The sequence below is a fragment of the Rhinopithecus bieti genome, unplaced genomic scaffold, assembly GCF_001698545.2.
Source record: "Rhinopithecus bieti isolate Rb0 unplaced genomic scaffold, ASM169854v2 scaffold_27006, whole genome shotgun sequence".
NCBI lineage: Eukaryota > Metazoa > Chordata > Mammalia > Primates > Cercopithecidae > Rhinopithecus > Rhinopithecus bieti.
In genome coordinates this window covers 2,452,831-2,475,379 of record NW_016813373.1, presented here as the reverse complement: position 1 = coordinate 2,475,379, position 22,549 = coordinate 2,452,831, and the positions used below count along the sequence as shown (strand labels likewise).

Sequence of the window (22,549 nt, the reverse complement as noted above, 5' to 3'; positions counted from 1 at the left end):
CAAAGGGAGACTCCGTCTCAAAAACAAAACAAAACAAAAAAGAAGAAGTAAAGATATGTTACTAGAATTTGTGATAATCAGGTTGGGGAACAAAAAGTTGATTTCAATGTTTTGCTTAAAGAGTTAATAGTGGTAATGAGAAAAGAAAAACGTCCATGGTCATGGCAGATACTAAAATAATTATAAGAAAATATTTTGTGCAACTTCTTGCCAATAAATTGGCAATCTAGATGAGATGCATGATTTTCTAGAAACACATAAATTCTAAAATTGATTCAATAAGAGAAAGAAAATCAAACAAATCAATAATCATAGAAGATAAGAATGATGGAAGATCTACCTCTAAAAATATCAGCAAGCCCAGGTAGTTTTGCAGCACACTCTATAACTTTCAAAGACCAAATAGCATGATAATTTCTCATCATTTAAACTATTGCAGAGCGTAGGAAAAAAAGGTGGAAATCTAAATTTGTCTACAAAGTTAGGCTAACACTAATATCAAAACTGGATAAAGATAGCACAAATAAATAAAATTATGGATCCATCTTACTTAAAAACAGAAATTATGGCCAGGCATGGTGGGGTGGCTCATGCCTGTAATCTCATCACTTGGGAGACCAAGGTTGGAGAACTGCTTGAGTCCAGGAGTTGAAGACCAGCCTGGGCAACACAGGGAGACACTGTACCTACAGAACAAAATTTTTAAAGGCAGCACGCAGTGCCTCACATCTATAATCCTAGCACTGTGAGAGGCCAAGGCTGGCAGATTACTTGTGCTCAGGAGTTCAAGACCAGCCTGGACAACATGGCAAAACCCCATCTCTACAAAAAAATACAAAAATTAGCTAGGGGTAGTGGCATGCTCCTGTGGTCTCAGCTACTTGGTAGGCTGAGGTAGGAGGATGGCTTGAGCCTGGGAGGTCGAGGCTGCAGTGAGCCAAGATCACACCACTGCCCTCCAACCTGGGCAACAGAGTGCGATCCTGTCTGAACTTTTTTAAAAAAATTCTAAAACCATACAAACAAAATATAAACTAATCAAATCCAGCAAGTAATTAAAATGGTAATATTTCACAACCAAATAGAGCTTATTCTAGAAACATGCGAATTTTCAGTGTAGAAAATATATACATATTCACTACACTCATAAATTTAAAGATAGAAACTATACGATTTTATGATTAGATCCCCATAAAAGCATTTGATCATTTTAGCAGTCATTTCTAAAAGTCATAAAGCCAAAGTAAATATGTCAACTGGTGAAATACCAAAGACATTTCCATTGATATAGGAACGAAGCAGAAGAGCCCAGCACTCAATTTTTCAACACTCCTTTCAATATTCTAGCATATACAATAAGATAAAATAAGTGACAGAAATATTGGAAAAGAAGATGTAAATTATCGTTACCTCAAATATTATACAGTGTGATAAGAGATGCAACCTTAAAACAACTGTTAGCATTAATAAAATACCCCCATGCTAAGAAAGAATACAGGATAAATATGCTTTAAAGTCCATAGCTTTCATTTTATATCATTAAGCGGTTAAAAAAATCAAATGAAAAAGTCTCATTCACAATACTTTAAAAATAAGACTTATTCTTTAGCACTAAATCTTTTTCCTGAGGCAAGAGTACAGATTTACAATTTTTTTTAATCTTTGAAGTACTAATATATGAATAAAGGTTTATGAAAATTGCAGATACCAGGATGAAATCACTTTTTGTCAAACACAAACTAGAGCCAGGAGAGCACAAAGGAGTAGGGTTCATGATTGCATGGACGAGATAAAAGACATTTTTGGAAGTCTTGTCTCAAAGACTTTCTAAAATAAGACATTCTGTAGGACTGCAGCAATTCAGATAAAATGCTCTCAAAACAACACCTGCCCAGTAATACCATCTCCTCCTCTAAAATGTCGCCAAGTCTGACTTTGAGTATCCAAAACCAGTATCTGTTTCCAACCAGCTTACGTGAACTTCTCCTTTTGCCAAATAAAAGTTTCCCTTTGACCAGGCGCGGTGGCTCATGCCTGTAATCCCAGTACTTTGGGAGCCCAAGGCAGGCGGATCACAAGGTCAGGAGATCAAGACCATCCTGGCCAACAGGCAGAAACCCCATCTCTACTAAAAATATAAAAATTAGCTGGGCGTGGGGGTGTGCGCCTGTAATCCCAGCCACTTGGAGGCTGAGGCAGGAGAATCGCTTGAACCAATGAGTCGGAGGTTGCAGTGAGCCGAGATTGTGCCACTGCATTCCAGTCTGGTGACAGAGCGAGACTCCATCTCAAATAAATAAATAAATAACATTTTAAAATGTTTCCCTTTATCCTCCCTTCTTTGATGCATATGTAGCTTGCCACAGCTATGCATCTCAGGTTATAATCCTCCTTTCTAATTCCCAAATAAATTCAATGTATTTAGAGATTTTTTTTTTCTTTAGCTTACAGGTTTTTAGTTGACAAGTTTTAGTAGAGTTCACCCTATCTACTCCACTTTAATGTGTAATCATAAAATTATGTAAAGAAAAAACTTGAAACAAAGAAAAAATGAAATTTTGAAGGTTCGTGTTTTAAAGTTTCACACATAACCAGTTGATGCAGATATTCATTCATAGGAACATTAAATCATAATATAATCTATGCACAACATGCTAAAAATATTCTTATATTTTTATTATGTATATTTATATATATTATGTTGCCAGAGAACCCTGGTATTAAAGCATCCTTAACAGAACCGAAATTCACTTATTTATATTTATAATACGTTTTACATATTTTATTAACATTCATTTTGCACTTCTATTTCAAATAATAAAAATAAATAATGTCACGTTGCAGGATTCAATATTTTTTTTTTTTTTTTTTTTGAGATGAAGTGTCTCGCTCTGTCACCCAGGCTGGAGTGCAATGGCACGATCTCGGCTCACTGCCACCTCCGCCTCCCGGGTTCAAGCAATTCTCCCACCTCACCCTCCCAAGTAACTGGGACTACAGGTGCACACCACCACCCCCGGCTAATTTTTTGTATTTTTAGTAGAGACAGGGTTTCCCCATGTTGGCCAGGCTGGTCTTGAACTCCTCACCTCAAGTGATCTGCCCGCCTTGGCTTCCCAAAGTTCTGGGATTACAGGCAAGAGCCACCGCACCCAGCCAGGATTCAATGTCTTTATTTGTTATTTAAGTGTTTAGTGGCAAGTTTGGGGAAGAGAAGCACATGTTAGAATCCTTGGTTTAAAATGTCTGAAAAGAAAGACCTATTATAGCCTTATTAAAGTCCCTTCTAACTGAAAAGATCCTTGGCTGTTTGCATCATCACAGAAAATAAGGAACTACATATACAGCATTAACCTTGAGAAAATTCAGATTCGGTCCTGCTTCGGTATTGAACCAAACTAGGTTATTTGCACAACAAGTAAAATGTCTTAAAACCTTATAAATCTTTTATATCAGGGTAAGCACTCATTTGAAAAATTAAAATAAGGAAAATAATATTACCTAAGATGAATTAAGTATCATGATTAACATTAAAAATTTAGAATTTGCAAGGAAGTGAAATAATGAGCTTTCTAATTAAAAGATAATTAAGGACAGATTTCTCCACATACACACAAAAATTTCCCTAAAGCTTTATAAAGATATAACTAGCTAAGAAGGTGGAGAAGTAATTTATGTGCCCATTAAAAAATACTCAATCTCTGAATGTTAGTTCAAAATTAACTTATCAGATCCTTAAATCATTGGCTAGAAACACGTTGAGTACCTATTATGTACTAGGCACTTAGATCATTGTAAGACAATAAAATTTACTGCATTAGAAAAGACATTTTTCACATCTTAAATGCCATAAGCATTATTTGGCTGGCAATTAATTACATTTAACACATTAAACATATAGAGCAAAATTCTGAGCAATCAAAATAATTATACCCTTGAGCAATCGATTATTTAAATTCCTTTCACTATTCCCTTAAGCTGATTTCTACTCTGGGATTCTTTCATAGTTCTCAAATAAGAAAATAAAAAAATTTCCTAAATAAGGCAACACAAAAGAATAGAAATGTAAGAGAAGAGCTGTATCAGCTCTTGAATATATCCCTGTTTCCATTTGCTCTCAATAGTGCCTCTATTGTTCGATTTTCTCTTCAAAGAAAAATATTGATTTAAAAGAAGAAAAAGTACAATCACCTTTAACAGCTAAAGCATACTGATTTAACATCTACTAAAGTTAGCAAAGACTGAAACTGAAAAAAAATTGTAAAATCTCTATTCTAAGTTATATAATGCCATTCACCATCGTAATTACTTCGGTACATGGCTTTTTAAAATAAATATTACCAACAGGTAAAATTTTTTCCTTTGCTGTCTTAAGACAGTCCTATGATAATTTTTACCAGTGTGTATGTTCATAGCTTGAATGTTAATTTAAAGCAATGTTACTTCTATCACCTAAATGATATACTTATAGAAGAGTGGTTTAATTGGGAACAGAAAAATGCTACATTGCTTCTTCCCAAGAAAAAGGGATGTATTCCATTCTCGAGGTCTCTCTCCCACTCTCTATTTATATATAATATACTGCATAGATAAATACACACACACATATGTATGTATTTTTTTGAACTTAAAGAAGACTGGATGTATGTATTTACACGTATATATCCAACAAACATTTAATTTTGAGATCTCTCTCCCTCTTCTATTATTCTCAGTATGATTCTCAAACTGTACAGTCTTTCACTTTTCATTCATTCATCAAGCACGTACCGAGTCCCTTCTGCATGCTTAGTTTTTTGTCAGATGGGAGGAAGATACAAAAGAAAAATTGTCTCTGCCCTTCAGAATCTTTCCATCTCTTCTAGGAACAAGATAAAACACCGTATATCATTAAGCAATTTATAAGACTAGTCCCAAAACCAACGGTACAAGTAACATGCATTTTACATTTATGTAGAATTTTAGAGCTTGGAAACACTTTCGTGATATTTAATCCTAAGAACAATCTTGTAAAGTGCACGTTATTAGCTCCATTTCGGTGATGAGGAATCTGAGAAAGAATTTTAAGTGACATGTCTCGTTCAAACATTATGAGCGGAAGAGTCAAGACTTAAGCCTGAGTTTTCTGATTCTAAGCCCAGTGCTCTTTTCAACACAGCACTGGAAACCAAAGATTGTGGCACACAACAGGACAACAGCCAGTCTTCTGTTCGAGTACCAACTAAACTGGACCCATACCTGAGCAATGTCCAGCCAAATGTCCAAATTAATTTTATCCTGCAAATATTTGTTCTTCAGTGTAATACAGCACAACTACCATTTCCTTCGTCTTAGTGCCTTTATCTCCTACATTCCGGAAATGGGGATGTCAAATATTTTTTTAAAAATCTGGCCTAGATGGAATCATATAAATCTTAAATCATAATATAAATCTTAAAGGTCTGGTTTCCACCAATCCTTACCCATTTTGTTTTCCCCCAGCACTAGAGAGCCTAACCTACCCTCACCCCTTTTGAGCATTCTTGCTCCAAACAACCACTTATTTTAAGATATCAATGACCCTTTCCCAAATTCTACAAATTCACCCCAGTTTTGCCAACCGACCCCAATGCCTGCCCGGACACGTTCCCCTCCCTCCCAGTAGATTTGATACCGAGTTAAGGTTCTGCAGATCCCGTCGCGATGCTGTCACACAGCACTGACAGGTAAGATTTGACCTTTCGACTCCGTCCTTGGGGACCTCCCGCTGGCCAAGTAGGGTAGTTCCAACCCCAGGAAACGGGCTTCCCGCTCAGGAACGCAGCCCCTAGCAGCGCACAGTCCGAGGTAACGTCTCCGGCAATTAGAACGATGCTGGGCGCCCCGGTGTGCATCACTCCGCCTCATACTCCTGCCAACTGCAGGGCGCTCGGTCCGGCAGCCAGTCCATCCCACCCACATCCAAGTCCCAGCCAGTCGGACCTTACGCAGGACCCGGATGACAGGTCTTTGACGGTTGCAGCAAAAGTCAATGCCACCTGCCACTGCTGCCCATCACCGACAACCTCAGACCCCCTAGACTGGACCGCAGAAAAGCGTTTCTATGGGAACTCCCTGGGAATCACGTGATGCACTCGGACGACCAATCGTTTCTTACCTCCGCCCGCGATCCAGGTTTCGGCCCTCCCTCTCGCCCCCTCCTCCTTCGTCCAGTCCCGCCCCTTGCCTACGGAGACCCCGCGCCTGCGCGCTGTGTCCTGCGCGCTCCCTCCCCCGCGCGCGCTCCCTGTGGAAAGAGCGGGGGCGGCGTGGGAGGCGCCAGGAGAGCGTGAACCTGAGGAGGAAGAAGCAGGGCTGGCGCGCAGGCCCAGAACCGTCCGAGCCACGGCAGCCGGCGACGCCCCAGAGCGGAAGAGGGAAGTGAATCAGGCGCCGGGCAGTGGGCTGCTGGGCTCGGCTTGCTGAGGTAGAGGCAGCGCCAAGAAGAGGCCTTTGCCGCTAGTAGGGATTGGGATGTCGAAGAACACAGTGTCGTCGGCCCGGTTCCGGAAGGTGGACGTGGATGAATATGACGAGAACAAGTTCGTGGACGAAGAAGATGGGGGCGACGGCCAGGCCGGGCCCGACGAGGGCGAGGTGGACTCCTGCCTGCGGCAATATCCTTGCATTCGCCGCCCTCCCCACCCTAGCCCAGCCCAGCCCGCCCTTGTCCAGAGACCCGGGAGCCTGAAGGATCCGCGGGGCACCGGCGCGGAGCTGCCCTCTCTACCTGCAGCTAAACCTGTCTCTTTGGGGTCTACCGCTCTGAAAGGGCAGGAGGAAGCCCCCGTTTCCTACCCAGTAGCCAGGAGACGCGAGGGTCCCACTCTTGGAAGCCTGCCCTCCCCCGCGCGCCTTCCACGCCCCCAGATTCCTCAGGTTGCACCCGAGTGCCTGCCTGCCTCGGGAACCGGTCCCGCCGGCCGCGCCTTCGCGGCGTTAGGGAAGGCGGCCCGGGCTGGTGGGGAAGGCTGGTGCCGAGCGCCTAAGTTTTTCTTCGTAGAACTCTATTTCCTGGAGTCACATTAGCTCCAGAAATTTCTGATTGTGGGGAACCTGCGTCTTTCCTTAGTGGTTTTGTTTTTTGTTGTGTTTTTGTTATTGCTAGCATTAAGACAGTTTATTCCTTACCGGGGGCAGGAGGTACATGGTACGGTTCGAAAATTGAGGTCCCCTATGCTTTCAGCCTATTGGCCTTTAAAAAAAAAAAAAAGAGGGGGGCATTTGACAAAATACACATTGCACAGAATTTGTTAACCGGGGGATGGGAATGAATACAAAAAATACAAAACTCCTAGAAGGAAGCTTGGAGCCTTTTACCTGCTAAGAAAAGGACAATAGAAAAAACGATGGAAAATGCGTATGGAGAATCCTTGGAAATATTTAAAATAAACTCCAATGAATAAGATAGAAGATGAGACATTTGTATAAAGCAGACTCATTTTTGTAATCCTAAAATTGATTCCATTTTAGTTAAAATATGGCTGTCAGTTCCCGGTTTCTGTTTTTGCATATTTGAATATTCATAACTTTGGCTTCGCATTTTCATTACATCTTTTAGAAAATGTAAATGTTGCAAAAAACCGAAGCTATAGTTTTAGAAAATCTCAAACACTGGCTTTTATGCATTTCTGATTATTGGGTGTATTCATAAGGAAGACTCAATGTCCTGTTATATGGGGAAAATGTGAGTGAAAATATTTAATGGCAACAGTATCCTTTTTTAAAGGCACCTAAATACAGCATTAGACGTTTATCAATATATAGATAGTCCTTTGATTGCCACAACTTTCACAATTAATTAGCTGTTGCTCTTTTACATTATTTAAATAAGTGCTTGAGGTCATAAAAAATGAGCTAATCACATGAGGCATGCTTCTCTAGAAATCCCTGCAGCCTTGAAAATAACAGCTTGTCAACCAGAGATTTTGTGTGTGTAAGAACTTTTTCTTCGGAAGATAAATGGTGAACATGCTTCCTAAAAACATTATTTGTGATGGATAGATGGTGTTTTATGAAACCCCAATGTATTTTAGGTAATTTATGGTGACTCTTAAATGGTACTGCTGTATCCATATCAGTGGATCCGCTTTTTGATCAGTACATCTTAACATACAAAGATACTGTCTTTTCTTACCCTTACATACAGCCAGGAAAGACAGCCCTAGTGGTGGGGTACTAGAGATGGAGGAACAAGTGAACTCTGTGGTTTTCCTTTTAGGGGAATGTCTGGTACATTCTGACAGTCTGATTGGCCTTCTGTTTCTCATGCTTGCTAACTCACTAGTGCTTTCAAAGAGAGTCTGAATTTAATAGGTATGATCTAACACAGTTTGAATAACCTTTGTGAAATATGAGAGAAAGTATCTAAAGCAAAAAATTAAGGTGCCACCTAAGGGACATATGAATTATTACATCTTCTGTGATGCCTCTTTTCATCTATATTGAGAGACTGCTAATGTGTATCATTGAGATTGCTAATCTGCCAGCATGTTCTGCCAACATTTCAGTTAATATAGAATATAGTAAAAGTTTGGTCTTTATTTTTTCACTTAGAATCACAGGAAAAGACACATTTTGGTTGATAATAGGTTATTTCATTTGGGGGACTTATAATTCTGATATATATTTTAGGATTTCTTTAACACCAGTCTGGGTAGTGTTTGCATATGTATCTCACTGGGAAATGAAAGACTGTCAAGGTGTTCATTTGATAGTTAGAACCAAGGGTGAAACAGTCTTTGCTTTATTAAAAAGAAAGTCTAATGTTGTCTTTTGCTTTTGATATCTTGCCTTTGATTAACATCCTGGAAACCAACACATTGAATTTCCAGTATTGAACATGGTGACCAGTAATTTTCTTTTTATATGTAAATCAAGTCTTCAGAACCAGTGGTTATAATACTTTCCTGGGGGCCATGCTTTGCTGCTACACCCTTAACTTCCATCACAGGAAACATGACAGCTGCCCTACAGGCAGCTCTGAAGAACCCCCCTATCAACACCAAGAGTCAGGCAGTGAAGGTGAGTCACAGACTACAACACAGTGATCTCTGCTGATATCTTATTCTTAGTAAAATCCTCTGCAGTTGCAAAAAAAAATCAATATTTTAACTGTTTGCTATCTTTGACATAGAAGAGTTTATAATGTGGTTTGATAGGTAAAATTTCACGTGAAAAAGGAGCCCTGTAATGTAGTTATGATAATGCTGCATGGTAAGACACGGTGAGTTCAAACGATAGTGAAATCATTTGTGTGTGTTTTTAGAGGAGACCACTCAGGCTGAATTTGAGCAAAGGTTTGAAAATAAGTTAAACCTTTACAAAATAAACAGATTGTAATTGCTTTTAAAGATTTTAAAACCGTACAGATACTAAATATTTATTATAGAAAGCTCAGACATACGGGAAGGTTAAAAAGGTAGTCATTTATGGTCCCACCACCCAGAGATAACAGTTACTACTTTGGGGCCTTGCTATATTGTTAGAGTTCCCTTTTGTTTTTTAAGAATGAAATTTTATAACCTGCTTTTTCGGCTGTATGCAATGTACAAGAGATTTCCTTCGCAATAAGTTTATTTCTATAGCATTTTTAACAGTTGTATATGGATAAGCTGCAGTGTATACATAACTAATCTTTTGTTATATATTTAGACTGACTTTTCCTATTGTAAACCACTGAAATGAATATTTTTTGGTAAATTTTTAATTGTTCTCTTTGAGTAAATTGCTAGCAGTGAATTACTGGATCAAAGAACGCACTTTTTTAAGACTTTTGGTACATGTAGTATTGCCAAATTGTCCTTCAGAATGGTTGTGCAACTTACATTCTCTGTAGTCTTTTAGTAGTTCTTAACCTATTTAGGTATTTATTTAAAATGATGCCCATAGCATCAACCTCATTGTCCATAACTATTCATGCATCCTAGGAGCTTTAAGAATCTCAATTGAATAGTAGTAAGTAATAACTTAGGTAAATGCGTAATAATTATCTAGATAACATAATTTTTTATCGGGGAAAAATTGCTTTGGAAGTTGTAAAGAATGTCGTTGAAATTTCATTTTTACCCTGGATGCAAAGATATTTTTCTAAATCTGGTGATTGCATAGTCTTTAAACCAAAGATAACAATAGGTAGTAGAAACCTTGTGTGAAATCCTGACCAGTAGGAATGCTGGAGGTAGCACTTTGTGTTGAATGGAAGGAGAAACAAATTGTTGAAAAGGTCAGTTAAGTGTTCCCTTTGCTTGCCTGGATGGGTAAGAAAATAACTGCTTTTGAAACAGGCTTTTGCTAAAGAAAAAAGATCATTATTAATGAACATCACTATATTTTGTATCTACAGTCAATTCGTGTAAATTACAATTTTCTTTTAAGACAGCTTTGTTTATTAAAATTTTAAAAGAAAGTTTTTAAGAAAAAATTACTTCTGAAGGATAATTCAAGGTGGAACTGCAAATCTGCTTCCTTGTTTTGTTGGGAATTTTTTTTTTTTTTTCTTTTTTTGAGACGGAGTCTCACTCTGTTGCCCAGATTGGAGTGCAATGGCGCAATCTCTGCTCACTGCACCCTCCGCCTCCCGGGTTTAAGTGATCCTCCTGCCTCAGCCTCCCAAGTAGCTGAGATCACAGGCACATGCCACTATGCCCAGATAATTTCTGTATTTTTAGCAGAGATGGGATTTTACCATTTTGGCCAGGCTGATCTGCCCATCTCGGCCTCCCAATGTGCTGGGATTACAGCTGTGAGCCACCACACCCAGCTGTTTTGTTGGGATTTTTTTTTTTTAAGATCAAGACATAAAATTTAAATGTTGTTTTAATAAATTGTTAAATTATCACATTGATCTGTTAGCAAATCCTCTTGGCTCTGCCTTCAGTTATGTCAATAGTCTGTCTAGTTTTTAACCACCTCCACTGCTACTGTGCTCGCCACATCCGGCCTGTATTACTGCAATTACCTCCTAATTGCTCTCCCTGCTTCTACCTTATCCCCTACCCCCACTGCTTATTCTCTGTAACATAGATGCCAAAGCGATCCTGTTAAAATGTGAGTCAGATTATGGCACTGCTCTTAAAACCTTCCAATGTCTTCTCATTTCTCTCAGTAAAAGCCAAACTCCTTACAATGCCTGGAGGCCTTACACGATCTGTCCTCTGTAACCTCTGACTTGCTCACCTGCTTTTCTCCCACCAGTGCACTCCAACCACATTGGGTTTTTTTTCCTATTCCTAGAACACACTGAACACACACTAATAGTGTGTTCTTTCCTCTGTCTGAAACACTTTCCTCAGTTATCCCAGGCCTTCCTCTTTCACGTCCTTCAGGTCCTTACTCAAATGTCACCTTCTTAGTGTGGCCTTTCTGAAATTCTAAACCATCCTCATACAGATACGTCTAAATGTTCTGTTGTTTATTTACCCACCAGGACCGGGCAGGCAGCATTGTCTTGAAGGTGCTCATCTCTTTTAAAGCTAATGATATTGAAAAGGCAGTTCAATCTCTGGACAAGAATGGTGTGGATCTCCTAATGAAGTATATTTATAAAGGATTTGAGAGCCCCTCTGACAATAGCAGTGCTGTGTTACTGCAATGGCATGAAAAGGTAAATTATGAATTATAAATCTACATAACTGGTTCTTTTACAATAGGGAATGACAGTGACAACCTCTCTCGCCTAAATAACCATTTTGACTTGGTTGTACTTTTTTTATTACAAATAAAATGCATGAAAATGATAGTTCATACTTATGTTTACTAGCCTTGGTCTTAAGAGATTCTGATTCCAACACTTGTGTTTATTCAGCAATGATTATTAGTAATTAAACATAATCTTGAACTCTGAATTAAATCAAAACTTTGTAAAAGAAAATAAGCAATATAAATCAAGAATTCTTTCACAGTGACCAAAGGGTGAAAACAACACAAGGATCATCAACAGATGAACAGGTAAATTGTAGTACATACATACAATGGAATATGATTCAACCATAAAAAGGAATGACATTCTGACACATACTATAACATGAGTAAACCTTGAAAACATACCAAGTGAAATGAGCCAAATACAAAAGAACGAATATTTTATAATTTTACTTATATGAAATAATCTAAGATAGGCAAACACAAAGGGACAGAAAGTCCTTAGAGGTTACCAGGAAGTAGGAAAAGTAAAGAATAGGGAGTTAGTGCTTAATGGGTACAGAGTTCCTGCTTGGAGTGGCAAAGAAGTTAGGGAAACAGATAGTGGTGATGGCTACAATACATTGTAAATGTAATTAATGCCAATGGATTTTACACTTAAAGATGGTTAAAATGGCAAATTTTGTGTTAGATATTTTACAACTTTTTTTTAAAGAATTGGGTTTGGAGGATCAAGAATTCTTAAATCATTTTTTTTCTATTTTCATGCATTATTTTGCAATGTAAGTAGATGCTGGTACATCATCTGTCAAAAGAGTACAAGGAATCTTGATCTTTGGGTAAAAACCTGGATAACATGTAAATAGAACCAGCCATAAAAATATTAAGTGTTTGAAGTGTATCTGAATGAAAACACACATAAGAAAAAAGTACATAGTAAAACTTGTTGTTTAGCCTTGGTCAAGTCACTTTATCCCTCATACACTATCAAAAAGAACTAACATTTATGGATAGGGTAACCATTCCTCAAAATTTTCCCAGGATAGCCCTAATTTATGCCTGTTGTCCCATCATAACTATAAATAGTTCCCCCTTTTACTCTAAAATGTACCAGTTTGGATAGTAATTTATATGGCACCCTATTCATGGAACACTTTCTGTTGCCAGGCACCATACTATTAATGTTTTAATTTAATCTTTACAGCAACCCTATGAAGTACATAAATATCTTTATCATCCTCAATTTACAGATGAAGAGCCAGCTTTAAAACCAAGCAGCCTAGTTCTAGTATAGCCTCAAGATTGCAGTGAACATTGATTAAGCACTTATTATATTCCAAATACTCTTCCAAGGACTTTATAAATATTAACTCACTTAATCCTCATGAAAACAGAGGGAAATGCTTGCTATTATTCCTCTTTTGTAGCTGAGGAAATTGAGGCATGTGTGAAGTCTTCATTTCTTCCAAATGTCAGTCACCAGTTTTCACCAATCTTCTAAGTATTTCTGAAATCTATCTGTTCAAGTGTATCTAATGCAGCTGTTCACAGCATCTCTCCCAGTCTGTTGTCAAAGCTTCCTGACTGGTTTCCCAGCTACCAGTTTTGCCTCCCTCAAATCTGTTCTCTACCCAGCTAACAGAATGATCTCTTTAAAATCAGAATTGCCCTTGTCAGTCACCTGCAGGATAAAGTCAGAGTTCCCAAGTCTGGTTTCATCTTCCATGTCATTCTTCCCCTCAGGCTATAGCAATGCCAGCCTTTTTCCTGAATGCACCATATCGTTTCACACCTCCATACATTTGCTCATGATTCTCTGGTGTTAGCCTGTCACCTGCTCATTCTTTTAATGTGCCATTTCCTCCAGGAAGCCTTAGCTGAAACATTCCTCTGTACTGTTAATCTGGGTATAAACCACTCCCTGGTGCTTTAATAGCACCTGAAGCACAACTCTCATTTCATACATTAGATTAAAATTATCTGTTTATATGTCTGTCTTCTCGTGCTAGACCAGAAAATGCTGTATTTGTTCACTTTTGTATCCCCAGCATCTAGCACAGTACTCAGTATACAAAGGTATTCCATAAATATTTTTGAACAGAAAGAAACCAGAGCTCAGATTCCTAATACTTGATCATTACTCTCTGTTTTTCAAATTAGAGTCAGAGTTAAAGTTTCTAAGTTCTATTAAACAATACCTTCTTTCTTTGGGAGAAAAAAATCTGACAAAGGCTAACTAATTGAAGTGGAAGTTGGGATGGTTGATCCCAGTTTGAATTTTCTCCTGACTGTGTGGTGAGAATGAGAGATGTAGAATGTCCACCTGTTTTGAGCAGGAAGACTACGCTGCAGATTTTTTAAAACATTCTTTAGAATTAATGTACTAGAATGTAAGCTAGTATCTCACTAAAATGTAAGCTCATGAGGACAGGGACTTTCAAGGTTTTGTTTATTACTGTAACCCCAGTGCCAAGAACAGTACCTGGTGCGTCATTGGTGTTCAAGAATTTATTATTTGTTAAATGAGAAATTCAGGGTCTATAGCCATGCCCATTCCTTCTGTAAGAAAAATGTTTTACTTAACATGAGAATTGACCTTTTACGATTCTGTCAACATTTACATCTTGGTTTGTTTTTAGGCACTTGCTGCTGGAGGAGTAGGGTCCATTGTTCGTGTCTTGACTGCAAGAAAAACCGTGTAGTCTGGCAGGAAGTGGGAATCTGCCTTGGGAGTGGGAATTGCTGGTACAAAGACCAAAACAACCAAATGCCGCCGCTGCCCTGGGGGTAGCGTCTGTTTCTCTCAGCTTTGCCTTCTTGCTTTTTCATATCTGTAAAGAAGAAAATTACATATCAGTTTTCCTTTAATGAAAATTGGGATAATATAGAAGAAATTGTGTTAAAATATAAATGTTTCATCCTTTCAAAACCATTTCAGTGATGTTTATACCAGTCTGTATATAGTATAATTTACATTCAAGTTTAATTGTGCAATTTTTAACCCCTATTGGCTGGTTTTTTGTTTTGTTTTGTGTTATTTTTACCTAATACTGAGAGATTTGGTCAGAATTTTGAGGCCAGTTTCCTCGCTCACTGCTAGTTGGGAAATGATATTTATAAAAGATATGAGAGACTGGCAGCTATTAACATTGCAAAACTGGACCATATTTCCCTTATTTAAGCAAAATATGTTTTTGGAGTAAGTGGTGGGTGAATACCACTACCGAGTTCTAGCTTTGTTTTTTGCTTGCCTCCTGATTATCTGTACTGTGGGTTTAAGTGTGCGACTTTCTCTCAGCATCCAATAATCATGGCCTCTCAGTTTATTTGTGGTCACCCAGGGTTCAGAGCAAGAGGTCTTGCTCTATACAAATGTATCCATAAAATATCAGAGCTTGTTGGGCATGAACATCAAACTTTTGTTCCAATAATATGGCTCTGTTTGGAAAAAACTGTAAATCAGAATGATTTGTAGAAAGAAAGAAAAACTATGGTGTAATTCAAACTCTGGGCAGCCTCTGAATGAAATGCTACTTTCTTTAGAAATATAACAGCTGCCTTAGACATTATGAGGCATACAACTAGTATTTAAGATACTATTTAATATGCCCCATAAATGTCTTCTTCACAGGGTAACCTGGGATTCTCAGAAAAGATTTGGTGTCAGATCCAAACAACATACACATTCTGTGTTTTAGCTTCCGTGTTTTTTTATTTTAAAAGAAACTGCCACACAGCAAAAAATGGTTTACTTTGTTGGACAAACCAAATCCGTTCTCAAAAAATGACCGGTGCTTATAAAAGTTATAAATATCCAGTAGTTCCAAAACAAACCACCTGACCAAGGAGGAAGTCAGCTTGTGATTAGTATTTACATTGGACACCAGTTTTGTAATCACTGACTTATGTGCAAACTGGTGCAGAAATTCTATAAACTCTTTGCTGATTTTGATACCTGCTTTTGTTTTGTTTTGTTTTGTAAAAATGATAAAACTTCAGAAAATAAAATGTCAGTGTTGAATAATTTATTTTTCTTTGACTTTAACACTTACGAATGTATGGTTAATTAAGAGGAAAGGTATTCTGCTTCTACCACCAAGTACTGTACTCTTCACAGGAACAATTTGGTAGGGTTTTTATAAGACTATATAGATATAAGATGATAGAGAAGAGAGTCATTAATGATGTCAGAGCACTACTGAAGCCTTTGGAGTGATTCCATAGCCCTCTGGATGGCAGCTGAATACCTGTATGGAGTATCACTCCCCAAAGACCTAGACTAGATAGTGCAAAGTAGCCTAGCAGCTGCAGTCATTCATTCCCAGCCTCCAAAATTCTCTTTCTTACACCTCAAATCTATTTATTGTACTGACCTACTCACAGCAACTTTTGTTTGGTTTCCATCTGCGCCTGACTAGATTCCCACTTTAAAACACTTCCAGGCAATTCCTGGGTGAAGATAAGCTAAGCAATAGGCATTATTTTTAAATGTTACTTAGAGATGGGGACTTGCTATGCTGCCCAGGCTGGAGTGCAGTGGCTGTTCACAGGTGTGATCGTAGTGCACTGAAGCCTCAAACTCCTGGCTTCAGGCAATCCTCCTGCCTCAGCCTCCGGAATAGCTGGAACTACAGGCGCACATGCCACTGTGCCTTCGCCAATAGGTATTAGAGGTAGTCAAGTAGGTATAGCATAACCGATTACAAACTTTAAAATCAAATGATACCGAATGTTTTTTCACAAAATCCTTCTTAACATCACTTTCATAACAAGCATTTGGAAAAATTCTGGAGTTCATATTCTGTGTTCATATGAATGGGTGTATTTAGAATCTGCCAGTTTCTTAGCTTTACTGAGGGGAGATAATAAAAGTATTTAACAAGTAGTATAATATAGAGACCGAGTCAAAATGGATACCAGCTGGAAACAACTGTTTCAACTGTTGCCTCCTGACTAAATGTCAGCCCAGGGTATAATAACCATGACACAATACTATCCTTGGTGAAAAGCTTTGGGAATAGGATTAATTGTGGGAAAAAAAAATGCCATAGGTATACTTTTAGCGCAGAAGTAGTTGTTTACCTCCCATTCTCCTCTTTTAATCTCAGTGGTTTTATTATTTGGTTTCTTTTTTGCCATTTTACAAAGGGGAAGAAGTGGAAAACATAACCCCTTCTTGATCATTGGGTAACAGCACCATTTAGGTAACAGTCATACTTGATGGCAAGTATGATGATATTTTAAAGACATGAACATGGGAGAAATCAATGTGTAGATGGTACAAATTAACCATATTCTTTTTAAAGCATGTCCTGTGATCCCAGGATCACGAGGACATAACAGAAGAATAAGGTCTGAATCTTGGTCACCAGTTTGCTGTCAGCCTGATTGAGAAGTAAGGTTAAGCACTTGAAAATTAATGTCATACAAAAAAAAAGAAAAGAAAACATACAATTTAGCATTTGACTGTAAATGCAGTAGTCAATGTTGGGAGAACAACAAAATCAGGGTGGATCAGAGTATTTAAAGTGAGACATTAATTTGAACTAATCCTTTGGAGGGGCAGAAAGGACAAACAGTCCAAGTGAAATGAACAGAGTAGAAAGAGAAAGTTAAAAGTGGGCTTGATAATCACCATTCTTGCAGTTCTAATGTTTAACATAAAATTCTAGATGGTGTGAATTATTAGGATCAGAAACTATCTCCATGGTAGATTCAAGAAAGTCAAATTATAGGAAATCATAAATTTTTATTAGCTGAAATAGACATTGAGGGTCACTTTTACCCCATGTATAAAGGTAAAAAGAAAGGGAAATTTTACTTATTTATTTATTTATTTATTTTTGAGACGGAGTCTAGCTCTGTCACTCAGGCTGGAGTGCAATGGCACAATCTCGGCTCACTGCAACCTCCACCTCCCAGTGAGCTCAAGCGATTCTCCTGCCTCAGCCTCCTGAGTAGCCGGGATTACAGACACACGTCACCGTGCCCAGCTAATTTTTGTATTTTTAGTAGAGATGGGGTTTCACCATGTTGACTAGGCTGGTCTTGAACTCCTGACCTCAGGTGATCCACCCGCCTTGGCCTCCCAAAGCGCTGGGATTACAGGCGTGAACCACTGTGCCCAGCTAGATGGATTAATTTTTAGATACACAGGTTTTCCTTTAGATTTACAAATAACATCACCTTACAGACAAAATATTTTAAAAGCACTGAAATAATTGAAAGACACACGCAATTACGAAACAGACCAACGACCTCTGTAGAACCGAGTGCCCTAAAACAAGGCTTCTTCTGTCCATATTCCTGCCGCGGTACCTCTGCCGCACTCCCTCTCCACCTCAGCCCAGTGTCACTAATACAATATGTGAAAACCCCTATGTGAAAACGTTCTGTGTAGGTGCCTCTTGTACGATTCCAGATATGGAGGCCCAGGGCGCCCACAGAGGTACAGCATGTCATCTGCCTCAAGGTGGCGCTACTTGACCATATTGATGATCCAACCACAAGCAACATGGGACACAGCATGCACTTTAACATTTCTGTTTTCCTTTAGCATTTCTGTTTCTCGAGTGTGTGAGAGTAATAAATTATCTATGTTTACATCTCTTATTTGTCTCTGAAAGTTCCCTAGAATCCACACCACATGAAACACAAATTGAGTAGCGTATGACCCACCTGAATTACAAAGCATTCTAAAACTCCTATGTTTTTCAGCCTAGCAATTAGCTCCTGCTCTGCAAGACACACCATCTTGACCTTTCTGCTAGACTGTATGGGCCCCCTGAAGTCATAGTAGCTGTCTCTTACTCATCCCCACATTCCCTTGGCATAGTTGATGTTCAACAAATACCTCTTGGTTGCGTAACATTGAACGAGCCAAGTCACCTAAGAAATCCTTAATGGCCGGGTGCGGTGGCTCATGCCTGTAATCCCAGCTATTTGGGAGGCTGAGGCGGGTGGATCACCTGAGGTCAGGAGTTCCAGACAAACCTGGCTAACACAGTGAAACCCCGTCTCTACTGAAAATACAAAAAATTAGCCAGGCATTGTGGCGGGCGCCTGTAGTCCCAGCTACTCGGAGGCTGAGGCAGGAGAATGGCGTGAACCCTGGAGGCGGAGCTTGCAGTGAGCCGAGATCGCGCCACTGCACTCCAGCCTGGGCGACAGAGCAAGACTCTGTCTCAAAAAAACAAACAAAGAAATCCTTAACTTATGCACAGGTTCTTAGGGTACCTGAATAGGACAATACATCAGAAGTACAAATTGAGAACTATACAAAGAGCAAAATAATTCTTGGGTTCAAATACCGTAGAGCCAGTCAAGTTTAGTCACAAAGAATTTCAATTCACTTCATTGTGGACAGTTAACAAGGGAATTGAATTTATCAGCCTCAGGTGGAAATCAGAGCCACCATGAGTAGTATGTGCAGCCCCTATAGTGTTTACCTCTGCCAGAAGTCACCAGATAAAGTGGCTGAGGGACAGAATTCCAGCTCACATCTGGCTAACAGTGGCACCATGGGAGTTTATATGAACTGCTCATTATTCTGTGGCATCACCTTCTAAGAGCAGAGATGTGACCCAATACCGCTTATTTTCCTTAAAGATAACCATTAAATTATATCCATGAATTTATATCACCTTCCTTGACTTTATACCTAGATTTCTCTAATTCTGTCAACCCTTAGGGTAATGAATAACTTAAATGGCCAATGCCTCTGAATAACATCATGCTTCCTTTTGTTTCTCCAAAAATTTAATCAAGATGCCAGGGCAACTAAGATTTTCTTCAGTTTGCTAAGTTAAAGATCAGTGTATTCATTAGCCAATGATTCTATATTTTATTCATTTTAGTTTTTATCCATTTGTTTTCAAATAATTTGTTCATATTGTTCAATATTTAAAAGGTAAGAAATATGTACTGTGGTAATTTTCCATTCCACCCTAGTTCCTCTTTTGACAACCAAATACTATCACTTAATTCTTAGGCATCCTTCCAGATATAGATATAGTGTATGTATTTACAGGCAAATACCTATATAAGATTTTACCCCTTTGTGTACATAAATACTAACATACATAGTGTTCTGTGCCTTGCTTTTTTCATTAACAGTGTATTTTGCTGGTAATTTCCTATCAATACATAAAGAACTTCCTTATTCTGTCAGAGGCGTTTGAACCAGAGCAACTCCGTCTTGAATAGGAGCTGGGTAAAATAAGGCTGAGACCTACTGGACTGCATTCCCAGATGGTTAAGGCATTCTAAGTCACAGGATGAGATAGGAGGTCGACAGAAGATACCAGTCATAAAGACGTTGCTGATAAAACAGTTTGCAGTAAAGAAGCTGGCCAAAACCCACCAAATCCAAGATGGCGATGAAAGTGACCTCTCCCTCTGGTCATCCTCATTGCTACACTCCCACCAGTGCTGTGACAGTTTACAAATGCCATGGCAACATCAGGAAGTTATCCTATATGGTCTAAAAAGGGGAGGCATGAATAATCCACCCCTTGTTTAGCACATCATCAAGAAATAACCGTTAAAATGGGCAATAGCAGCCCTCGGGGCTGTTCTGCCTATGGAGTAGCCATTCTTTATTCCTTTACTTTCTTAATAAACTTGTTTTCACTTTACAGAGTCATCCTGAATTCTTTCTTGTGTGAGATACAAGAACGCTCGCTTGGGGTCTGGATCAGGACCACTTTCCAATAACAATTTTATTTTTATGACTGCATAATAACTCTATTCTATAAATAAATGTACCATAATTTACTTAACCATTTCCCTGTTGATTTAGGTGGTTTCTGATCTTTTGCAATTACAGACAGTGCTACAGTGAATAGCATTATACACAGGCCATTTTACATATGTTCAAGCCTATTTGTAGATCAATTCCTAAAGGTGAAAGTTAAGGTCAATTGGAGGGCATTTAAGGGAGATATTGCTAAATTGCCTTTCTTAAAGGTTTTATCAGTTATACTTTCTCTAGCAATGTAGAAGAATGCATGTTTTCCTGCCCCTTTACCTATTCTATGTGTTTGTCATAAAACATTTTTTAATCTTTTCAAGTCTGATGTTTTAAAAATGGTATCATATATTTGCATTTCTCTTAATGTAAATGAGATTCACATCTTTTCACATGTGTAAAAGCCAGTTGTATTGTCTTTTCTATATTTTTGTATTTCTATATTTTCTTTGCCCTTTTGATGGTCTTTTTCTTACTGATTTGTAGGAGCTCTTTTCTACAGGAATGTCAAATATTTCTTGCATTTTGAGTTTCACTTTATAATAGCTTTTGCTATAAATAAAAAGGTTATTTTTATTTTTATCAATTGAGTTTATTAATCTTTTCTTATGCGCATTTAGGCTTCAAGTCAGTACTTTAGAAAGATTTTCTCAGCCTCCAAAATTAAACAATAGGAATTTTCATGAAGTGTTCTTGGACTGTTTTTCTATAATTTTAAATTTTAGGTTTTTTTTTTTTTTTTTTTTTTTTTTTTGAGACGAGTCTCGCTCTGCGGCCCAGGGGGCTGGGAGTGCAGTGCGCCGCCGATCTCAGCTTCCACTACAAGTCCGCCTCCGCGGTTTACGCCATTTCTCCTGCCTCAACCTCCCGAGTAGCTGGGACGTACAGCCACCCGCCCACCTCGGCCCGGCCTTACGTTTTTTGGTATTTTGGGGTTTCACCGTGTTTAACCAGGATGGTCTCGATCTCCTGACCTCGTGATCCGGGCCCACATCTCGGCCTCCCAAAGGTGCTTGGGTATTACAGGCTTGAGCCACCCGCGCCCGGCCAATTTTAGTTTTTTTATTTTAAAATATTTATATTTTTCTTCTCAACAATTGCTGCTCCAAATGTAAACTAGAAGAGATTAGTTGGTCCCCATGCGGAAGTCTTATCCTAATATATTGACTTGGTTGGTTTTCTCAGGACTTGAGGGTGTTTTCTTAAGACAAACTACCCAAAGTTTTTCGCATGTGAAAGCACAGTTTCACTGTCATTCAATCAAGTATTTACATGCTAAGGCTGCTTAAAATATTTAAAATACAATCCTTATCCTGCGGGATCTAGATTCTAGGTAAGAGACACAAGCAACAACTAAAATTCAATAGTAAACAAGCTATAATAGAGAAAAGAGTAAATTCATATACAATAACAGATGGGGAGGAATTACTTCTCCAAGAGAGGATGTCAAGGAAAAGGTATGAAAATGGAAGCATTTCAATGGGCCTTGAAGGCTAAGAGTTTACCAAATAGAAAACAGTAAGGGAATAGCAAGTCAAAGAAACAGCATGATTTCAGAATTCACACAATTAGTGAACATTCCAGAATCCTGTTCATTATTAGTATTAAATCAAGTTAATTAACTGATACCATGTTACCACTAAGCTTAAAGACTGGTTTCAAATTTTCTGGGCCCTCAGATCAAAAGCAAAAGATTTCCTTAACTTTGATATAATACCCAGTGTTTATTCTAACGAGAGGGAAACCATCTGCTGCTGAGATGCAGCCACTTATGAGTTTCATGTTATAGCTGTTGTCGGGCCACGAAGTACATAGGCAGCGTCTATCCTGATTGATAGTGACTCTCTGGGGTGCTGTATTGAGTAGGACATGTTTGAGCTCAGCAGGAAGGTGGGCCATGAGAATTAGTGATGTCTGCCATGGGTTTTAGACATGTAGAATCACAACACATATTTTATTCCTGCTCTCAATGATATATAATACCCGCATTATTTGGCTCTGGCCTTTGTCTATAGCCCCATCCCCAACTAAAAGTAGGACCGCCTCATAGCACAAGTCCAGGGGACACCATTCATGCCACATAGTTGTGCTGTAAGGAGTGCCGTTCATATGAAATCAGTATAAACCGGGCTTCTGGGA

General features: G+C 38.6%; 2 protein-coding genes across 4 annotated transcripts in view; one reads left to right on the top strand and one right to left on the bottom strand.

Annotated features, from left to right (window-relative positions):
* RGL1 (ral guanine nucleotide dissociation stimulator like 1) overlaps positions 1 to 6,660 on the bottom strand; it is a 297,516-nt gene extending 290,856 nt beyond the window's left edge. For 2 of the 3 annotated variants that reach the window (XM_017848077.1, XM_017848082.1), the window contains exon 1: positions 5,654 to 6,099. The gene's annotated coding sequence lies outside the window, so the exon portion shown is untranslated. Of the gene's footprint in view, positions 1 to 5,653; positions 6,100 to 6,136 lie in introns of those variants that run through there. The other variant, XM_017848080.1, reaches the window with a different exon arrangement.
* Positions 6,215 to 15,685, top strand: ARPC5 (actin related protein 2/3 complex subunit 5). The gene is made up of 4 exons (XM_017848086.1): positions 6,215 to 6,635; positions 8,970 to 9,042; positions 11,447 to 11,623; positions 14,301 to 15,685. The coding sequence occupies exons 1-4, from the start codon at positions 6,493 to 6,495 to the stop codon at positions 14,361 to 14,363; spliced, it is 456 nt and encodes a 151-aa protein (XP_017703575.1). The 5' UTR covers positions 6,215 to 6,492; the 3' UTR covers positions 14,364 to 15,685.
* Positions 15,686 to 22,549: the final 6,864 nt, after the last annotated feature.